The sequence below is a fragment of the Tiliqua scincoides genome, chromosome 1 (genome assembly GCF_035046505.1).
Source record: "Tiliqua scincoides isolate rTilSci1 chromosome 1, rTilSci1.hap2, whole genome shotgun sequence".
NCBI lineage: Eukaryota > Metazoa > Chordata > Lepidosauria > Squamata > Scincidae > Tiliqua > Tiliqua scincoides.
In genome coordinates, this window is record NC_089821.1 from 232,729,432 (window position 1) to 232,750,718 (window position 21,287).

The 21,287-nt window shown below is 38.7% G+C and overlaps 1 protein-coding gene across 4 annotated transcripts in view; it reads right to left on the reverse strand.

Moving 5' to 3' along the window:
- CEP170 (centrosomal protein 170) overlaps positions 1-21,287 on the reverse strand; it is a 108,268-nt gene that overhangs the window by 38,196 nt on the left and 48,785 nt on the right. For 3 of the 4 annotated variants that reach the window (XM_066617448.1, XM_066617430.1, XM_066617422.1), the window contains 3 exons: positions 19,827-20,297; positions 16,508-17,145; positions 5,180-5,329 (listed from right to left, as the gene is read on the reverse strand). In XM_066617448.1, the coding sequence (XP_066473545.1) occupies positions 5,180-5,329; positions 16,508-17,145; positions 19,827-20,297 (1,259 nt within the window). The remainder of the gene's footprint in view (positions 1-5,179; positions 5,330-16,507; positions 17,146-19,826; positions 20,298-21,287) is intronic. The other variant, XM_066617438.1, reaches the window with a different exon arrangement.

The window sequence follows — 21,287 nt, forward strand, 5'->3', positions numbered from 1 at the left end:
ACATGTCTGATATGGGAAGCTTCTGCTACTTCAAAGGGGTTTATCCACTCACTTTGCTGCATGTTTGCCTTCAGGAAAAGCAAGAAAGAATAGGGAACATACCCAGAAAAGTCATGTGAGAGTTTGTTTTATCTGCTGCTTGCATTTTTACATCCTTGCCAACATTTGCCACACAGCCTTTTCTTCTTTTTCCAGTTTCAGTGTCTTGCCTTTATTATTATTAATTATTATTAACAGTATTTATATACCGCTTTTCAACTAATTTTTCAACTTATTCCTTTTATTTTCCCACAAGTGGTTTGAGTTGAAGCCTTTTCATTAACTTCTTGTACTCATACCATTTATTAGCTTGGTCTCAGTTCGCTAAAGAGGCAGAAGTTGCCATGGTCTCTTAGACCATCACATTCTGCTACTTTCATTTTGAAGGGAAATCCCCAGATTTTAGGACTCCCAGTTAAGCCATTTCTGCCCAATGTTGCATATATGCAACAGGGATCAAATATGTACACCTGGGATCAAATATGGGCTGGGCAGAAATGGATTAAACTCAGAGGGACATTTTTCCCAAGGCAGCCTTCTGCTTTCTAAGCTCTCCTAGGTTTGGATAGTTGCAGCAAACTACCTTTTCCCAGTTCATTCCCAATTTACCCAATTAAAAAGATGAAATGGGGATCAGAAACCTGGATGCTGGTCACTAACCACTAGTTGCTATGCTCATCCTGCCCCCATGTAACTGAAGTAGCCTTGATTGGGGTACTGATGAAACACTGTGCTTTATTCCATAACCTCTATGGAATGAGAAGGGCTGCAACTAAGCTTTGACTGCGACTAAGTATATTTTGTGGACAAAAAGTACAGTTAAATATTATGGAATTAATTTCAACACAGATTGGAAAGGGTATTTTGCCAGATACAAGGATAAAAGAGACAAAATTTGGGTATGTTTTGAAATCTTGGAAAAAACAAACAAACAAAAACAACAATTTGGATTGAATAGGCATATGTTTCAGCACTGGGGTGGCAATTAGTTTTTTGTCCAGCAGGTGGCTGTCACAGAGACTACTTCAACTCTTGGACTACTGTATTAAATAACAGCAGTAGCTTTCTTCCTTTTTTCAAGATTGAAAAACTTAATTCACATGAGGGGAAAACATACATTTACTGTACTTGAAAGAGTTTTACACATTTATTACATATTATCCACAAAGAATGTGGAACTACCTTGATTTTGCATATTACTGTCAACATATTTCTTAAAGTTGCACACTAAATATGGCTTCATGTAAAAGCAGTCCCCATAGAAAAAGGTTCATTTCAAAATGTTAAGTAATTACTGGGGAAAAGATTTTGGCACAACCTTCAGCTGCAACTGGAATTTGAAGTCAAAATTTATACTCTACAAAATACGGAAGGGTGACTGACTTTTATGTAGTATTACTAGTGGTTCAAGAAACTGAGTTTAAAAACTGCACTTTACAAGTTGCATTCCCCTTCTCAAACTTGCTAGATCTTCTGAACCAACCCACCCATTCTAGTGTTGAAACATCAGAGGATATCAGTACTAGCTCCTTCAATTCAAGCATCCAGAAAATTTGGTACACTGCACATGAGAAATTCCTTGTGCATATATTCACAGGGATGACAAGAGAAACATAGGATCAAACTAACTGACTTACAACCCAATCCTAAGCTACTCAGAGCACGGGGCTGCCGCAGTGCCAAAATAGTTGCTGCAGCATCCAATGCGCCCAGGGCAGCCGCCGCCTCCTCCTCGAGAGAAGAGGACTTTCACCCTCCTCCCCCGAGTAAGGGAAGTAGCCCCACAATAAGACTACTCAATTCTGCGGCAGCTCTTGAATCTGAGTGACTGCCAGGTGGTGGAATGCAGGCCCAACACCAGAGCTGGCCCAGTGCGGGCTCACACTGAACTAGTTCTGGCACTAGGCCCATGGTAAGGCTCGCAAACGTGTCTTATGGCACATTTGCAACAGTGCGTGCCGGTGGTGAGCAAGTGCATGAGGCTCAGGATTGGGCCCCTACCTACCTACAGATATGCAATTCATTTTACCATGTAATGCTGTCAATTCATTCTTCAGCTTGATGTCTGCACTGGCTGACACTTTCGGTTTTCCAAGAAAACTTGCTATTTCTAGCTTAAGATATGAATTAAGCCTGAAAATTATGAATTAACTTGGCCTTCGGATTACAATAATTCAGCACGTTCTGAATACTTACTCCAGTATTATTCTGGCTACTTTATAAGCCATCAAATTGTCTTTTTCATTCTTCTGTTCTCAAAACAAAGTAAAAAGGATGGGGGAAGGACAGAATTAAAGTGCCAAGTGATACTAAAGCAGATGTTATAGAAATGTATTCTCTATAAAAGTACATCTGCATTTCTCTTATATAATGGAGAGAAATAAGGGTAGAATACAATTTGAAAGGCCTGAGATTTTTCAACATCTTAAGGACAGCGGATTGCTAACCAAATGTAAGAAGCACTAACAATTATCTGTTATAACACACACTGACTATTTAAGAAATAACTTCTGTTTAAGAATCATTATTCCACATACTTTCTTATTCACCTTCTGAAGTTGTTCCAGGGGTCCAAACACAAACTCTTCTGGACTTGAAAGCTTGACTTATATGTTGGTGGCATTCATGTTAAAAAGGACACATGGAATATGTATCTGTGGGTTGTTATGGATACGTTATGGAGTCACTTGCTACAGATTGTACAAGGCAGGAACATTCTTTCCAGGCACCATAGAGAACATTTCAAAGCCTGCTCATATTACATACTCATAGCATGACTACTTTAAGGAACATTTTATGAAAAACAGATCATCTTTAGAGATAGACTGAAGAATGCTGTGGTAGTTTACTTTGAAGGGCCAAAATACTGAAGTTAAATTCAGGGGTGATCAGTGCATTGCCCATAAAGCCATTATAGCCCTTGAAATACCTTTATAAGATTACTAGTAATTTCAGCTTTGATTCACCACAAGTTGCTTTTGATTGTCCCTCCTGATTGTAGGGATAGCTGGAAAATGAGAGCCAAACATTAAGGAACTAGAAACACAGGAGCAAGTGAAAGCGGCCCAATTGTTTCATTGCTTAATCTCTAACTGCTGCTAAATTAAGCTTCTCTCACTACTACTCCATCCCAATTCTGATCTATTTGTTGGAAAGTTTCTGAATAGCAAAAAATGGAGACTGGCATCTGTTATGATGATAACAGTGCTGTAAAAGTTATACAAATTGTTAACTAATGCACTAATTTTTAAAAGCCCTTTATTTCCATGATATATTTCTGAGAATCTGCCTGTCTTTGGGTTACCATAACAAAGCTATATTGTCAATTTTTCAAAACACACACTTCCTCCACCATCTCTATTTACTTCAGTCTTTGTTAAGATAGTCACTAAAAAGACTACAATATTCCACATTTCATTTGCTCCCATTTCAAACTTTCAATGTCAGTTTAAAGGAAGGACACTGAGTTTTCAGTATTCTGACGGATTACGGTAAAAGAGACGTGATCACCGAATTAGATGGACAAATTTGTTCAACGAGTGGGTTAGCCTGTGTAGGCTGGAAGTACAACAGATTTTTTCTGCCTGGTATCTGGGGACATAAACGCAAATTGCTCCTTAAATACTACTTTGCAATCTTAAAATGAAATAACAGGTTCTATGTAGTGAGTATTCAGCTGCTTTTCCCTTCATCTAAAAATTTTCCCGTCATCTAAAAATAAATTCTAAAGTTTAAGAATAGTGCCATTTTAAGGGACTCTGTAAATCTCAAATTCTATTGCTATTAAATAGATGCATGTAATAAAAGTGATTTTTAAAAATACATTCAAGAAAACAAAAAAAAAATGCTGATACCAGATGCAGGTTCAGGGTATAAAATCTATGATAGGAGGATAAATGCATACAAATTAGAATACACATAACAGAATACAAAAAGAATACATAATTAAATATTGCTTAAATTAGTAGTACTGAACTTGGACATATGTTTTTGAACAGAATAAAGAATCTGTTCCAAGTGGTGAAAAGTAAGAGTACTGTAAAACCAAGGTAAAACAGTTCAAACATGACAATAGCACTCCATTCAAGTTTTGCAGCAACAGAGCTCAAAACCCAGCCAAGCTGAGCACCACACAGGTTGGCATTCCTGGAAGTACAATGATGTCATCGTTGTGCATCCAGAAGTGCTGCTGAACTGCTGCAGCAGCCCAACTCCTTAGGAGAAGATTGGACACTCGTGTCATTTCTTGCTTTCTTGTTATCTCACTCATAGAAAAATGTCAGTATACATAGCAAGCCTGTCCTGTTGATAACACAAGACTGTTAAGTATCTATAACATATATCTAGCTTCAGATTTTTTTATCCTATTTCATTGAAGTCCCCTTGCTGCTCTATTGTTCAAAGATGGCCTTTAGTTTTGTTTTTACACTTCTTTTGGTGTGAGAGGCTTGAAAGGCTTTTGGAGTTCTTTGAATTTTTGCTTTAATTTTTTAATCATCTGAGCAACCTTCAAGAAGTCATAAATCTACTGCTAAAATCTGCCAAACTTTGACAAAAATTTGGCATAGAGTAATGCCGAAATCAAGTGTCTACCATACTGACTCCTGGGGGCACAGGATGGCAGTGAAGCAATGAACTATATCTTTCCATCCTTCTTTTGACCATCTTTCACAGATTCTGTGAATCTTCTCTTTGGACTTCCACAAACTTCTGAATTTTTCCTGACCAATTCCCATGTACACTCAAACAATGCAGCAGATCTCACATTTATTTTTATCCTTAGTTGCCCAACACACTCAATGTTAGTTTCTAGCGCGTCTTGAGTACAAAGAAGTGCAGTTCTGTACAGAAATGAAATGCTGCACAGAAAAAACATGCTAGATAGTATGTGCCTACAGAGCAATAAAAGTTGGGCATGTGCCTACGTAGCAATAAAAGTTGGCAAACAGCCATGGTTTTTCAATTTCTAGAAGAATTACAAGTTTTATTAAAGCAAACAGAGATAGAAAGGATTAAAACAGAAATTAGTTAATATTCGCTAAGCAAGCTTTGCTTGTGAGCTACTTAACACTGGCTATATCAAGGTCCTCTCCTTTATTGGAAGAAAAAAGATGAAGACCCATCAAAAGTTGAATTCTACCTCTGTGTCAAGAAATCCAGTTGTACTCAGTGGTCTTTTTTCTTCCAGCACTACTGTAGCAGAATTTATAGCCCAATCTTTTACTAAATCTCTCTGGCTCTCGTTGATAACAGGCCTATTATAATCCTGGCTGCCATCCACTCCAAAAACCTGAAAATAAAACAAATCATCACACACATTAAACTGAAAGCCTTCCTAATAATATTCAGTGAGTGTATGGGTGGTGCCACTACCAACAGGAGACCAGTATTTGTTTTTTGTAAGCTTTAGTAGTTCATTGTGCTATGTAAATCTTACCTGCAATTTGCTATAAAAAATAAAACAGAATTTTGTAAGCAGTACAGATAGATTTCTTTGAAGCTTTCTTCCAAATATAACTACTGATATTCTCTGAAAGCTGGCCTCATCTGCATATAAGAAGCATGGCCTCTTTGCAAAAATATACTATCTTCACAATACCTAAAGTTGTATTTTTGCAGCTCCTATGCGTATTTAAGCTTTCTTGTATTCTGCATTTGTTGCTAGCATTGTGCTTTGTCTGATAATAACATAGAAAGTCAAAAATTTAGAGTCAATGAGATCAATGAGTTTAAAAAGAAAAATCAATGGTGATTTGTGTGAGAAAGGGCAATAGTTCTATCAATACTACAAGTATGAAGTGGTGTTGCAGGTGGCAAGAGAGAATTAGTCTGATCAAGTCCTTTTTCCCCCGTGACAAATGCAGTTAAAGCAACTGCATTGTTGTTAAATTCTAATACAGAAGCAAGCATGTGCTATCAGCTCTTGTAGCAGTCAAAAAAGCGTAAGCATAATTCTTTTATAAAGGCCTTAATCAGTAGCAGATACTGGTTACTTTATTGACCATATTGTGTGCATATTATCCTCTTCTTTTGCCCCATTGCAGTCTCCGATTTACAAAAGTTGCATATGCATTACAAAGACAACTATATTAACCATTTGCCTATTTTTCTCTGTGTTGCTTTGATCACTACAAAACCTCATAGTAGCATTTTAAAACAAATATTTATCCTTTTTGTGCTCAGTTCAAATTTCTACTTACCTTTAAGTGTCTCTCATTCCATTCTGTTCTCTTCTGGGTTTTTTTCCCCTTCTTGACCTTTCTGCTTGTCTGCCACTAATCTTCTTAAATGCTCATTATTATTAGTATGTCCCCACCGACAGATCCATCTTATTTGGCTTATAACCATTTCAAGATGTATTTATTCCTATTATCTTACAAATATTTTCTACATTTACAGTAGAGTACAATAATTTTTGTTGCACTGGATCCAAATGTTTCTTACACTAAAATTTTTAACACTGCAAAAAAAAAAAAAAGAATGGCATGTTCCCTGCTAAAATTTTTAATATTTTCTTCACAGACATTCTATTTGCGTAAGGAGGGAGGGGTAAGTTATTTCCCTTTCCTTCTACAACCCTTGCGCCCACCACAGCTGTACCTGAGGGTTTTTAAATACTATGGCCTGGTTATTGCACAGCCTACCAGGATGTTAAACTTCTGTTCCTTGAACCATAGTCCCTCAATGTCACACGGCAAACCTACAGGGCAGTTTGTGATACAGCATGGGGTTTTGACATTCATTGAGTAAAAAAGTAAAAAAAGAAAATTTCTACTAGCTGTGTCCACCATCTAAAGTAGTTCTTTGAATCCCAGTCTAAATTTTTATTATGGTGCAAGACAAGTAGTACTTAATCTTGATAGTTTTCCATAATGTGCCAGTGCATGTTCACAGATGGATATTTTTATTTTGATTCCTTAACATAAAAAAATACCCCTGTAGCCCATGGGGAATGACCATCACAGTTTTAGGATGCTGCTTAAACATGGAGAGGATCATAACCATTATACAACACAAAACAATGTGTTTTCTCCATACTATGTGAACTCTTAACATTGCCAGGTTGCTCAGTATTAGAATGAAGATGCACCAGATGTGGTGAAAGTGTCACATATATTTCCCAAACAGAACTGAAGGGACATCTGTACCAACAGCTATTTTTAATTTTATCCCTAGCAGTTTGGGTCCTTCAAAAGATTTTCACCTTTACTATTTACTGTCCCTTGAAATAAAATGTTGCATTAGCAAATGAACTACATACATTAAAATCATTTTAACACCAACTTTATTTGCAGTTGCGTTTTCAATGACTGTGAAAACTATTTTTTCCCTTAGCAGAAGGCATGGGAACATGGAAATAACTAATTTACAAATTCATGCAAGATTGTAAAAATCACATTAATGTATGTCTTTGAAGCATGGGCAAGCTTCTCAAAGCAGTTTTAAGCTTATATGCAAATTCTACAAAGTCACAGCAATTATAACAGACCAGAACAAAGGTAAGACCAAAACAAAGTAACTCAACTATGCTATCTAAGGCTAGAAAATGAAGATTATCTAGATCACTTCTGGAAATAGCAAGGAAATCATACCGAACCAGTACTACTTAACAATGATACCGCTGTTGTTCTAGAGTTCTGTTGAAAAAGCAGGTAACTAAGGGCACAATCCTAACCAGGTCTATTCAGAAGTAAGTCTCATTACTGTTAAATGTATTTCCAAACATGAAAGTTCAGTGGTAAGCTGTTCAGGAGTTCCCAAGCAAATCCACAGTAATATTTTTTCCTCTGTATGGAATACTCCTATTTAATATAGCACATGATAGAGACTTGAAACTCAACTAAATGCTTTATGCCGAAATGTTTGACTACCTGCTAAGGACTTGCAGATAAGTTTTAATATGCTGCTTAGATAAGTAGATGTATTGCAACAATATTTAATGGTCATAAAGACCTAGCATATGTATTCACTACACTGGTTCCACAACATGTGAAAAGTAAGGGTGATGTGTTGCTGATGGTGCAATAAATGATACATATTTGATACAATAAATGATGATGATGTTACAATAAATGATACATATACATACATAAAACCTCCTCCTTCAGTTCTTTCCAGTGAGTCAGTATAAAAAGGTAAAACCAGGGCGCTCATTGTAGTCATCGTAACATCATTAACTTCTTCCGTCTTCCTGTCTCCACAATATAAACGGGCAATCTTCCATCCAGACATTAACCAGACCAGCTTAGCTTCAGCTAGTTTGCTGTACAATCACGTTCTATGCCTAACCCAGTTCTTTAACATCTATTTATATTGCTGCACATATCAATCACAGCTGCTTCTGGTTCAAAATTTATTGGCCACTTTGAGAACTGTTAACAGGCAGGATATAAATATAATTCAGTAAACATAAAGGTGAATACTAATGTGCTTTTCCTACTCATAGGCTTCTCTCTCACTCACACACACACCCTTTGTGTGTTCTGTCACTACTGTAGTAATGTAACCTGAGCACCGAGTATCCCATGACAATATGAGGCTGGCGAACACTTATTCTTCAACTCTGTAACTATACAGTAATCAAAAGGCTTAAGCATCTCTATGTAGTCACACTATGAGTGACAAGACTTTGTAGCAAATCTGACTTTGAGTAACCATATGAACTACATTACTACAGATTTCAAAATTCTGCATTTAACATACCTGAACAGCATAATCTGAAAAATAAAATACGAATGAACACCAACACTGAATCACAAATGCTTAGTTCTGCAATATCAATTGCCTGAAGTCAAGATATTTAATTTAGGATGAATTAATGGCTCCCAAAAATTGACATTAAGACATATTGCATTTTACTGAAGAGTCTTCAAGAGAATGTGAATTCGACTACTGACACAAATATTGATTAAACAAGAGTAAACAGCAAAAACAGTGTTACACATTGTATCTTGAAAAAATTACATAAATATATGAAAACAATAAGGACACTAGCAACAAAGTAATCTGCAAGAGGTCCAAGGAAGACTACAAACAAATCAAACACTGCAATCCAATTTGTGAAGTATGCACTCAATTTACACTGAAAATTAGAAACATCTTGTTACAACACTTCAAGAATCCTAACAACTGACTATAGGCTGAGTCTCCTCATTCGAGATGGTTCTGCTCCCAGAACTCACATGGATGGCAAAAATGGCATTAAAGCAAATCCATTTAAAAAACAATGTCCCTTTGCTAGGTAATTTAAAAACAGCCTTGCTGACCTTTGTGATGCAAGACAGAGTCATTAGGCAGACAATCCATCAATCAGTCTCTTTCCAGGTATTTAGAAAAGCATCACTCCAAGCCAGAGACCCCTCTCTTCACGAAGAGCAAAGCGAATATCTTTCTTTCACAGAATCAGGAGGGAAGGGAGGGGTTGCTTGCCTTGGTGTGACCCTGTTCTAAGTTCCTGGAAAAAGAATGATTGATGGATTGTCAGCCGGCTGCTCTCTCTTGCATTAACGAGGCTATTGTTAAACAATTTTTTTTCCTTTAAAAGGGCCCTTCTCATCGCTTGAGATAAAACTGTGGGTGAAAAATCCATGGATAATTAGGTTATATACCTGAACCCTCCCACACTACTATGTAACTACTACACATAGGACAGGACTGGATTACCCTACTGACTATATGAGTTGGGGAAAAACAGAATTCCTTTACCTTTGAATTATCTGTTTCCAGGTAGAGGAAATGGCAATCCTTACAGTGTGGGAAGTCCCCCCTTGCACCAGCTGGAGGTAGGATCTGTTGAAACTGTTAGAACCATTGGTTTCCTCAATGCAAGGGATGATAGTAGGCCCAGTCCAACCCTACCTCGCTGAAGAGAGGTGGTCCGTTGCAGGGCTCCTCACCTGCAAGCAGTTTTTAAAGTAGTTTTCAGTGTTTCCTACCTTGTATTTTATTGTCTCCTATTCTCCTTCTGTAGCTAGGCGCGGGCCCTTTGCCTCAGCACACTGCTCTGCCTAGTAGCTTAGCCTGTAAAGGCATGCTCTGACCAGAAAGGTCTAGCTTCCTGCTCCCTTATAACAGAAGTAGCGGCCAGGAAAAGGGAGTAGACAGGCCTCCCAAATCCACCCAGGCCTTTTCACCTCTCCTGTGGGAGATTGACTGGTGCCAGAAACTGCTGATTGGGCATTTTGGGAAGGGTTTGAGTACTCTCAGCCATTATTGGAACCCTCTTGCATTCCCTATTTGATCCTGGTGCACATCAGAACACTGCAGCGCCTGGGCGGAGAAACACCAACAGCTTGGTCGTTCCTGCTGCTGAAGAGGTATGTTATCAGGATTATGCCCTCTAGAATGTCTACAGAAGAGAGGATTTCCAGATATGGGGAGGTTCATCGGAATCCCCAAGTGAAAGTACAAGTTTTATCATGGATCAGAGATCTTGTGGAAGAAGTGCTAGCTGCAAAGGTAGGGAATGCTAATCCACAAAATATCTCTGTGCCTGATAGAGGCAGAAGGCTTCACTGCAAATGAAGGCAGAAGCCTAAACATATAAGTCCAATCTCCGATTCCTCTGACTCCTTGCCCTCCTCTTTTTTGGATTTTCAGATTTTTCTGCGGTGCCTCAGGTGTCTGTGCATCCAAGAGATAAAGCCCATGCTAAAAAGTGCAGAAACCAATGCAGTTCATGCTGGGGTAAAGAAGCTAGGCGATGAGGTTCTATTATTTTATCAATCCTCATGTTCTCAGGAAGTTTCAGGGAGAGGGGAGGGTGAATTATCTGCTGAAGAGCACACAGAAGCAGATGTCAAAATGGATAGGCTTTTTTCATATGAGCTCTTTCCAAGACTACTGGCTAAAGTAATAAGAGATCTCAATCTGATGCCCAGTGAGGCAGTAACTGAGACTAATGAACTGGCTGCCTTTTCGGCTAAGCAGTTTCCACAGGGTCTGACCAAACCAACTGAGGTTCCTTTTCCGGAACAGTTCAAAAGAATTATGCAAGCAGAATAGTTATTGCCTTATCAGAACCAATGTACTCCCAGAGTTGTGAGGAGGCTTTACACTCTACCTTGGGAGGTTCTAGATTTGCTGAATGTGCCAACGCTCTGGTGGCAGCCTTATCAACAAAAGGAATCATACCATCAGAGGCTGTTCTAAGGACCCATGTGTCAGATGAGTCAAGGCATCACTAAACAAGAGTTCTGAAGCCTCCTCATATGCCTTATGAGCTGCTGCAGAGAATTTAATTCTTTCTAGAGCAGCTGTGTTATAGTTGGAGGAGCTGGCTAATTCAGCATTTGATTTTCCAAAACTGATTAAGGACAAAATAAAGAAAATTTCCTTGAATGCCTCATCAGCAGATGCATTCCTGGATGCATTAAAATTTGCTTTGATAGCCATAGCACACATCATCATAGCATGTAGGAACATATGGTTGCATCACTGGGACGTAGACTCAGGGTCACAGGCAGGGTTGGTAAGCACGTCCTTTGCTGGAATAAAACTTCTTGGCAAGTGCTGGATCCAGTTTTGGTTGAGAATTAAAAAAAGTCCTGCCCACTTTGCAAACAGAAAGTGGAAAAGGAAAGAATAACACTGCACAATAATTTTTGTGAAAAGTTTTGCTTCCTGAAAAGTTTTTGCTGATTGTGACAGGTACCTGGTGGGTATGCACAAATATAGTTTTGGTTTTACTGCATCACATAGGAACTCTGAGAAATAGTTAACTGTTTACCAGCAATAACGTATTTAATCATGTTTATGTTTCTAATACACTATTAAGTTCAACATAATTAAAGGTGTTTTGCTCCTGATTTTCGTTTGTATTCAATGCCCAGTGCATCACGTTGCAGTGTCCAACAGTAGTCAGCAAGCATTCATGGATTCCAGTTGCCCTGCTATCGTTTTTCCATTGTAGCAATGTCCTGGTGAAACCTTATACCGTGTTCGTCACTGACAGCACCGAGATTTGCAGGGAAGAAGTCCAAGTGTGAGTGGAGGAAATGGACCTTGAGTGACATGTTTCTGGTGGTTTCAGAATTGGAAGACTGTCGTCATGGGGCACAGGTCTCATTGCTGAAGGCAGATTAGGATATTCAATTGACTTTTTGTTTTTGGCAGAGAAACCAGACACATTAGTCAAACAGAAGTAAGAATCCGTCACATGGTCTTTCTGTTCTCGCCATATCATCGGGACATCAATCGGCATTATCTATCGAGTGCCTCTGAGCCAAGCTCTCAGACAGCCAGCACGTGTCACACAACAAATGGGAGGCGCCCATTCCTTGTCTTGATCACCAGTTTTACTGCTGAAGTACAGATGATATGCTTTCTTCACAAGAGCAGTCATTGAGCGTCTCTGATGAACAAGCGTATACTCGCCACAAATAGAGCAGAATGTATTGCGCCTGTTACGACATCGACGAGACATATCGACTGACAACAATCGTCCTGTAAAACATCTATAACATCTAACTTACTTGTTACAGCGCTACTGAGGCAATGCTATATCCTGAAACAATACGTACACACCATAAGGTCTATATTAATCCAATGATCAGCATCTGTGTATGCAAGCCACTTTTATAGCCTGCTGAGACAGTGTCAAGCTGGCTCCAGCCTGCCCAGGCATGCCCAGGTTGCATACATCCACAGAACAGCTTCCAACCTGGTCTGATTTCATGCCTGGACATGCCCAGACTGCACAAAACATTGTTCATAGGTCTCTTACAGAAATGAAAATTTTTGGACACAAATATAAGAAAAAATATGACAAAACTGAAGATTTCAATGAAACAGTATGTGAAGGGCAAATTTGGATGTGATTTTCGTGATCAGCAGCCAAAAATCTATAAGGAACACCCAACAGTGTTCAAGAAGCAAAAACTTTGTTGTGCAGCGTAATCGGTTTTTTCAGCCCTTTAAACAGAAATTTAAAGCTAAAGAACAACAAAAATTCCGACATAAAGGGAATAAGAACCTGTAGTAAAGCCTTATTCCAATTCACAAAATCAGGCAGTCAAGTTCAATAAATCAATTACCACCTGACACCAAGTGTCCCACATCTCACCCGCTGGTTGGGGCCGTCTCCTAAGATTTGTACGCGAGTGGTGCAAGACTACCACCGATGTGTGGGTGCGGGAAACGGTGTCTCAAGAATATTCAATAGAATTCCATTCTTTACCAAGAGATCAGTTCTGGGGTGTTCCAAACTACAAATCACCCATAAAACACCAGGCGATGTTGAAAGCCATACATTCTAGTAGAAATTGGGGCAATAGAGGAAGTTTTTCCTGAACAAAGAGCCGGGGGGGGGGGTAAATTACATCCTATTCTTGGTTCCAAAAAAACAACAGACACCTAAGAGCAGTATTGGATCTGAAGTGGTTAAATCATTACATTGCCAGGGGCAAATTCAAGATGAAGACCACAAGGTCCATCCTGACAGCGCTGGAAGCAGGAGACTGACTTCTTTAACAGAAGCTTACCTGCATATTCTTACCTGGAGAGCCAGGGTGGTGTAGTGGTTTGGGAGGTGGACTTAGACCTGGATAATCCAGGTTCAAATCCCCCCTCTGCCACAAAGCTTCCTGGGTGACCTTGGGCTAGTCACTTTCTCTCAGCCTGACCTATCTCACAGGGTTGTTGTGAGGACAAGAAGGAGGGGAGGAGCAGCTGTGTAAACTGCCCTGAGCTCTTTTGGAGGAAGGGTGGTATAAAAATGTGAAAAATAAATAAATAAATATTTCCAACATGCAATAGCACAGAAAATACTCCGTTTTTGTTATGCTTCCTACCATTTTCAATACAAGGCTCTTCCGTTAGGGTTAGTGACCGCACTGAAGTTGTTCATGAAAGTGTTGGTCACACTAGTGGCATACCTCAGAGAGAGGGAATCTATGTGTAACTTTACTTGGACAATCTGATGCTGAGAGACTCCACCCACTCTCAATCTCAGATCCACACAGTGCTAACTGTGCTAACTTGAGACACATGGATTTGTAGTAAACATACAAAAAAAAGTTTGTTAGTTCCATCTCAGTCTAGAACAGGGGTCTCTAAACTTTTTAGCTGAAGGGCCACAGCAAATATTTGGTACAGTGTCAAGGGCTGGGGAAAAAAATTAAATAATAGAATTTAAATAAATAATTAGAGATGGAACTTAGATGAATGAATAAATGAATGGGTGCAAATGCCCAGGATTTCTCCAAGCACCAACACAGCCTAAGAAATAAAGTACAAACTTAAATTGACACCCATTCCCCCACCCCACAAGTATAACTCCGGTTGTGTTTGGGCAACTGGGCCAGAGTCTCTCAGGGGATCAGAGGCTGGCCGTGGGCCGGATAGAGGCTGGCTGTGGGCTGCATCTGGCCCCCGGGCTGGGGTTTGGAGACCCCTGGTCTAGAACATCTAGGAGTTGTAATAGACTCTCAGATACACAGGGTATACTTGTCTCCACAGAGGTGGGAGAAATTAATACAGAAGCTGACAGAGCTGAGTGTATCACAAAGCACAGATATCAAGTGCCTAGTTGCATTCTCCAAGTACTGGTCTCTTGCCAAAGCTTAGTAAATTGGGCGAGATTCCACACAAGTCCCTTCCAACAGGCAATAAGACCTTACGCTCGTCTTGTGGAGAAAAAGAGGCACAAAATAATTCAAGCCTTCTGCAGGAGGTTCAGTGGTGGCTAAGCACAGGGTGCCTGATGGAAGGAGCAAGTTTAGCTGTTCCAGAGAGGATTATAGTAATAACATATGCCAGTCGGATGGGTTAGGGTGCACACATGCAGGCAGCTGTGTCACAAGTAACCTGGTCAGTGACAGATTTCAAGAGAAATCTGATTGTATTGGAACTCAAGGCAGCAAGTATGGCTCTCTGAGTTTCAAGACAACAGTACAACAAGCACACATCCTGCTGTGCACGGACGAACAAATCAAAAATTGCAATCCAATTTGTGAAGTATGCACTCAATTTATACTAAAAATTAGAAATATCTTCTTGTTTCAACACTTCAAGGACCCCAGGAGCAACTATCCACCCACCCACCAACCAACCACTACATACCCACTACCCACCCACTACACATAGGGTAGGATTGAATTATCCTACTGGCTACAAGAGGTGGGAACTGGGATTGCAGCACCTGCCCTCGCCAGTGTGAGCACCAATCTCACTAGGTCTGCCAGGTGTACATACACATGTATCTTGTTTGACTTTGTCCTTGCACAGAACATAAAGTACATGTAAGTCCAAACCAGACAATATCTGGGAACTTACAACCTGATTTGGAAATATACACATTAAATTTTTTGCAAGTAGAAGCTGTAGCAATGTGACACATACCCTCATATATCTGGCTGAAGATGAGAAGCATTCCCAGAATTTCCAATCTTACTCTGTCACCACAGACAGCAGTAAGATAATCTGAACAGACCACAGAAAAATACTGCTGAACTAGGTAACTTCACATTTGCAATTATTAGGCTCTGGCAGGGCTATTTGGCAACTTACTTGGACAGAGTTCAGGATCACCACTTAGAGAGGGAAGCCCTCCTTCCATATTTCAGACAACACATGATTATTCTTCAGGAGCATCTATACCTCTGCCTAAACATAATATTTATTTAATGAATTTTTACCCCACTTCCCTCCCCCTCCCCCCAAATGACATGCCTGGCTGAGTTAAATTGGCCTCAGTGAGTAGGACAGAGACATCTTTTCTAAGATACTACAAGATTCTTGACCTGCACTAAATAAAGTTTTAAAGTCTGCACAGTATAGATTCCAATTATATTTTTTATACAGCATTTTCCTCCACCCCATGTTTCCCAATTATTTTTTCATGCATTCAGCATTAATGGAAATGCACATCGTTTCTGGAAACAATCCATGGTCCTCACACCAAGATCAACATTTGTGAAATAGTCCCATAATATGAAGGGCATGGGTGGATCACTTGTGCTGGACTTTACTACACAGAATGGTTACATGGAGAATTAAATTTAGACGTAATGTAAGAATCGTACAGGACAAAAGCCATAATGAAGTATATCACGTTTATCTTCCACAAGTAATGTGTCTATTCGGTTCTCTTGGTTTCAACACCAAATTAAAAATTCTTATGACAATTGTCTTCATATACACTCCAGACAAAATAACTAGAATATGCAATTTAAGGGGAAAAATTATTCTACTCAGCAGAACTGGCAAGTTCAGAAGATCAGACAAACCATTTTGTTGGATCATTGACATAGCAGGAATGAGCTCCAAATCTGTGTGCCTACCTTTGAAGTGAAGATGTGATTACAAAATCCTGGTCAGCAAAAAACAAAGAGCTCCACATGATGTTTTTCAAAGAAGATACTGCAATACCATTGTATTGTATTTATTCAAATAATTGTTCTTACTAGTGTCCCATTAAATACACTACATATTTGACTTTAACAGCAGCATGCACATTTAAATTGCTTACCTTATCAATCATTTTTCGAGCTTCTACTTCCTCAGCATTGGGATTTTCCAGCTCAATAGTGTAAGTACCTTTGTCACTCTGGTCATCATCATCCTTTTCGACAGTCACAGAAGCCAGCTGGCTTTTTAATTTTTTCTCCATGTCCTCGTTTGGACTTGGTCTATGTCCAAGGCTTCCAGAACTTCTTAACAATGCAGTTTGTAAGAAAGGCAATGCAGCAGAAGGTTCTTCTGATTTTTGCTTCAAAAGTTTTGCATGTACCACTCGTTGTTGTGTAGAGCTATTTTGTAAAGGTGCTGAACTCCCTTTAGAGTCACCTGATGCAGGTCTTACTTTTTCAGTTCTTGTATGAGGTGCTGCAGAAGGTGTTTCAGAACACAAGCCTCCTACGTTCTGGGAAAAGGAGTACGATCGCCTCTTCCGGGGATGGCCTTCGTCAAAAAACTCAATCATAAAAGCAGTCTGACTTACAGCAGGTTGATCTGCATGTCTCTCTGTCTCCTGGGCTTTTGGATGCAACTTTTTCTGTTCAGCATAATGATGCCTTAACTGGTCTTCAATTGCTGACCGCTTACTGTAATGTTTGTGTGCTCCAGCATTTTCTGAATCGCTCTGTGTCCCATCATCGTGTTTATTTCCTGCAAAGACAAAGGTTAGAAATCTAGCACTACTTATGTGGCACTAATGAAAAGACCCTCTCAAACTTAAATGAAAAAGAACATAAGAACATAAGATGCAGGGACAATATTTGTCTTTCTGTTGGAAGCTCAACTGTCCGTTAGTGACAAGCTCCACAAGCTTCCCATAGCAACACTACACACATTCAGACTGGTCATGCAACAATGGATTCTTTGGTTAGCTAATCAGAGAGGGAAATGCATTTGAATAATCTTATTCAGAAAACACTCTGTTCTGTGATGAAATTTAAACAATGGTATCACAGCTATACCAAGATTTGGATTCAGCAGATCAACATACCTATCAGTCAAACTGCTTACAAAATACTGAGGTTTGGAATACTGTTTAGAACTGTTTTTCCAGAATAAATGTTCCACCTAGTTATCACAATAGTTTCCAAAACGTGATTCATCATTAGCAGCAGTAAACATATAAATAAACTTATGATGAGCTTTTCCAAAACTATTCACTCATCTGAGTACAGTGTCAGAACAAAATAGGGTAGCTTTAGCCTTTAAAAAGGCTTTGTGAACCTTCTTATTCAGAAGTGGTAAATAAATATTCTTCATAGTATTAGAATAGAACTATTTCTACAAACCATAAAATAATGAGTTCTAGGTGGACAATAAATTTTTGTAAGTGGAAAAAAAATCGATACATATATAATAAAATCTTACAACAGGATTTATACAGGAACACCAGAAAAGATAAGCAAGATCTTACTGTGGTTATATAAAATTGTGAAATTTCTTATGCTGCAATTCACATGTCTTCTGGGTTATGCATGAAGTGCAGATTCCACAAACAACCAGAGTTTCTGAGCAATGCTTAGACATATGTGGGATTTTGATACTCTATATACCTTAATTATAACTGTTCTTCCTGGGCATAAGCTATTGTGCTGCCTGCAATTCATTGCAAGTAGTGCCAGCTGTTCTTATATAGCATATAAAACTTGTGCTAACTAGGAGCCAAGGTCTTGCTGTCTGTGATGGTTACAGTCATAGAATGATTGTGGATTGTGCTCAGAAACTTCAAGATAGGCAGCTGATGTAATATATTTATAAACTCCGTAATGGTAGAGTGAGAAAATGTAAAAGAATTGTAACCATATCCAATGACATTCACACTAGCTTTAAAAAGATCTTCATTAGCACATAAAGAAATGCACTATGAGTTCATAGGTTTGCACTAAAAACACCTTCCCTATGAGTGTTTATTCAGAAGTTCCACTGAGTTCAAAGGACTTACTCCCACAAACATAGGATTGCAGCTTTAGGTTGTTTTCCTGAATTTATACTAAATATTATGATAAATGCTTATTCAGAAAATTGCTGTATAATTAACTTTAGAAATCATCCAAATATGTTTATTGGAAGAAAGCTGTGGATTCTGCATTATCTCTTGTTATTCCCCACCCAGTTGAAACTATACTGCTTGTTAAATTCAAACACTTCCTCAGCCTAGAAGTGCCACCATTCAAGTCATTTCTTGCATCCTTCTCTGAAGTTTTTCATTTAAAGTGTCTGGCTTCTCATTGGCTACTCATTAGTCCACACTGTTAGGCAGTGAGCACCCTTTGCTAATACAGTAATTTATTTCTGTAGGAGACAAATTATATTCTCTTGCTCCAGGTCAGAAATCACCCTCCTGATGCCTAGGTGAAATGAATGGTTTTTTGAGAGCTGCAGAATCCTGACCAAACGTTGCAAACTCCATTTTTGAAACCATTTGCCAAGCCAGAAATAAAGGAACCCATGGGACACTACCAAGTCTAGCGAACCTGCTTGCTATCCTGTATTCACAAATCAATGTAGAAAAACCATCTGTATATTTTAACCTTTACAAACAGGTATACAATAATTTTCTTTCTCTTATTTTTGAATGCCACATGATCTCCTATTTTCTTTAAAACAAACAAACCCATCACCTTTTACCATGCTTGACTTTCATCCAATGGCAACTCATGCCTAAGAATGTTGTGCAACTCAACACAGATACATATGCTATTTCTTCATGTAAGAGAATTTGAGCCCTTTGCCCCATACCACAGACTGCTTTTCAAAGCACCTTCAAATTCCAAAGCAGTTGACATGTGGCATTGGGGAAGGTGGTCAATATTCAAGAAAATGTTTGGGCTCTTAAAATTAGTTTGTTTGTTTTTTTGCCGAGGGGGGGAAGCCTGGGCATATTTTACATGTCTGTGGAAAGTATTACAACTATTAAATGTACTTTCACTTGAAAAAGCTGCATGACTTTAGCACATAACAAAAACTAAAAGCCAAACAATGACTGCAAACAGGTCTATTCACCTGCATTATTCTAACTGGTACCTGAATATCTCTCTATTCTTAATATTTTGCAAATATAAGGCAAGAGACTTTTAATAGTATTATGATGGACATTTTAGTTTTGAAAATATATCAAAATGCTCTATGTTGTGAAGTTTTGACTATGACAAGCACACATACGCCATTCCTTGGACCTGGCAAAATTCATGGTCATTCGAAATGCTTGTCTAAAATATTTGGTCTGAAAGGATCCTTGTAGACTGCAGTAACTGTACATAGTTCAATTAGCATATACTTACTGTGAAATACTCAAGGCAAAGAAAATAAACAGCTGAAATTGTTTATTTTACCTTTCAGTCTCTTCAAGTAGACTGGAACATCACTTTTAATACTTTTTGAATCTTCCTCTGTTGCTTCCCAGATCATAGTTGGGGGATTGTTTTGTGCTAACCAGTTTGCCACTTTACTCTCCGGTGCCATCATCACAGTTTGAAGCCCAGAAAAATCCTGAGCACCAGAAGGGGAAGGCTTCTTAGGTTTGTGGCGCTGATCTGGAGTAAATTTTGTGACATGATCTTTGATGGTAACTTTTCCTGGGGTGCTGTCATCAAATTCAATAGTAAATGAAGCATGCCCTGCCCCTGCTATGTGTGTGTCTTTAGTTGGAATCTCATGAATAGTACCCTCTGGTATTTGTGAATGTTGTTGGAATTCCTTTGTAGGGATTTCAAAATAACTTGGCTCCCTACAAAAAGGATAAGGCTCTTCTTCACTTGCAGCTGCAGATTGCTCCTCAGCTTGCTTGCCATCTGTGCTGCACCCTAGTAAGAAAAATAAAGAGATACATTTCACAGTATTGGCGAATTTCAGAGTCTTCAAGGAATTTCAGAGTTCATATACAATCCAGGTGATCACTGTCGGAAAGGAATGACAAGTCTGCAGCAAGAGCGAGCCGAACTGTAACTCATTTCTATTCTCTGTTGCTATTTTCTTATTGAAGAAGTGATTGAATTTAAGCATGTCTAACTGAAAGAAGCTCATTAAAGATGAAAATCTGTGTTCTAACCGATTCATAGATGTCAGAAGGAGGTAAGATCTAATGGTGCCATGGGAAAACACAACTAAGAACCGATCCTGACAAGTTAGTCTTGTCAGCTATATAGTAGTAGTTAAAAATTGACCAAGATTTATTGTAGCAGCATTGTTCATTTGAAGGGCAGCACTCTGCAATTAATCTCAATTTCCTGAACTATACAGAATTATATCTGTGAAGATTTTTTAAAATTTTTACAACTGTTTATGCAACAAAGCATAAGATTCGGAGTAATTGCAAATATGGACTTGGTTTAATTAAGACATTAAAATATACCTACAAATGGAGAAATCAAGGAAATGTCAGGTTGCAGTGATCCTTAACTCTTTTAAAAATCCAATTTATAGTGGAAAGGAGAAATGAAAGATAAAATTAAAATGGATTATAACAACTACAGCAGCATGAAACATGCAGAATTTTGCAAATATCTTGCGTTTAGATGACAAAAAGAAAGTGGGAGAAGAAGAGAGGCGCAATGTACATTCTGAATAAATTTCAATTCAAAGTTTTTCATGCAGCTGCTAGCAAAACATTATGCATTTGGCATAATAAGCTTGCTTGCCAAGTGTCAGGGACGCGGATGCACCACAAGCAACTGCTGCTGAAGCAAGTACTGAGAAGCAGGTAACTGAAGAATTGAGCACTTTATCTTGGAATGTACAGGAAAAAAATAACAAATCGGGAGAACATCAAAATATGAACAAATGTTGAAGAAATC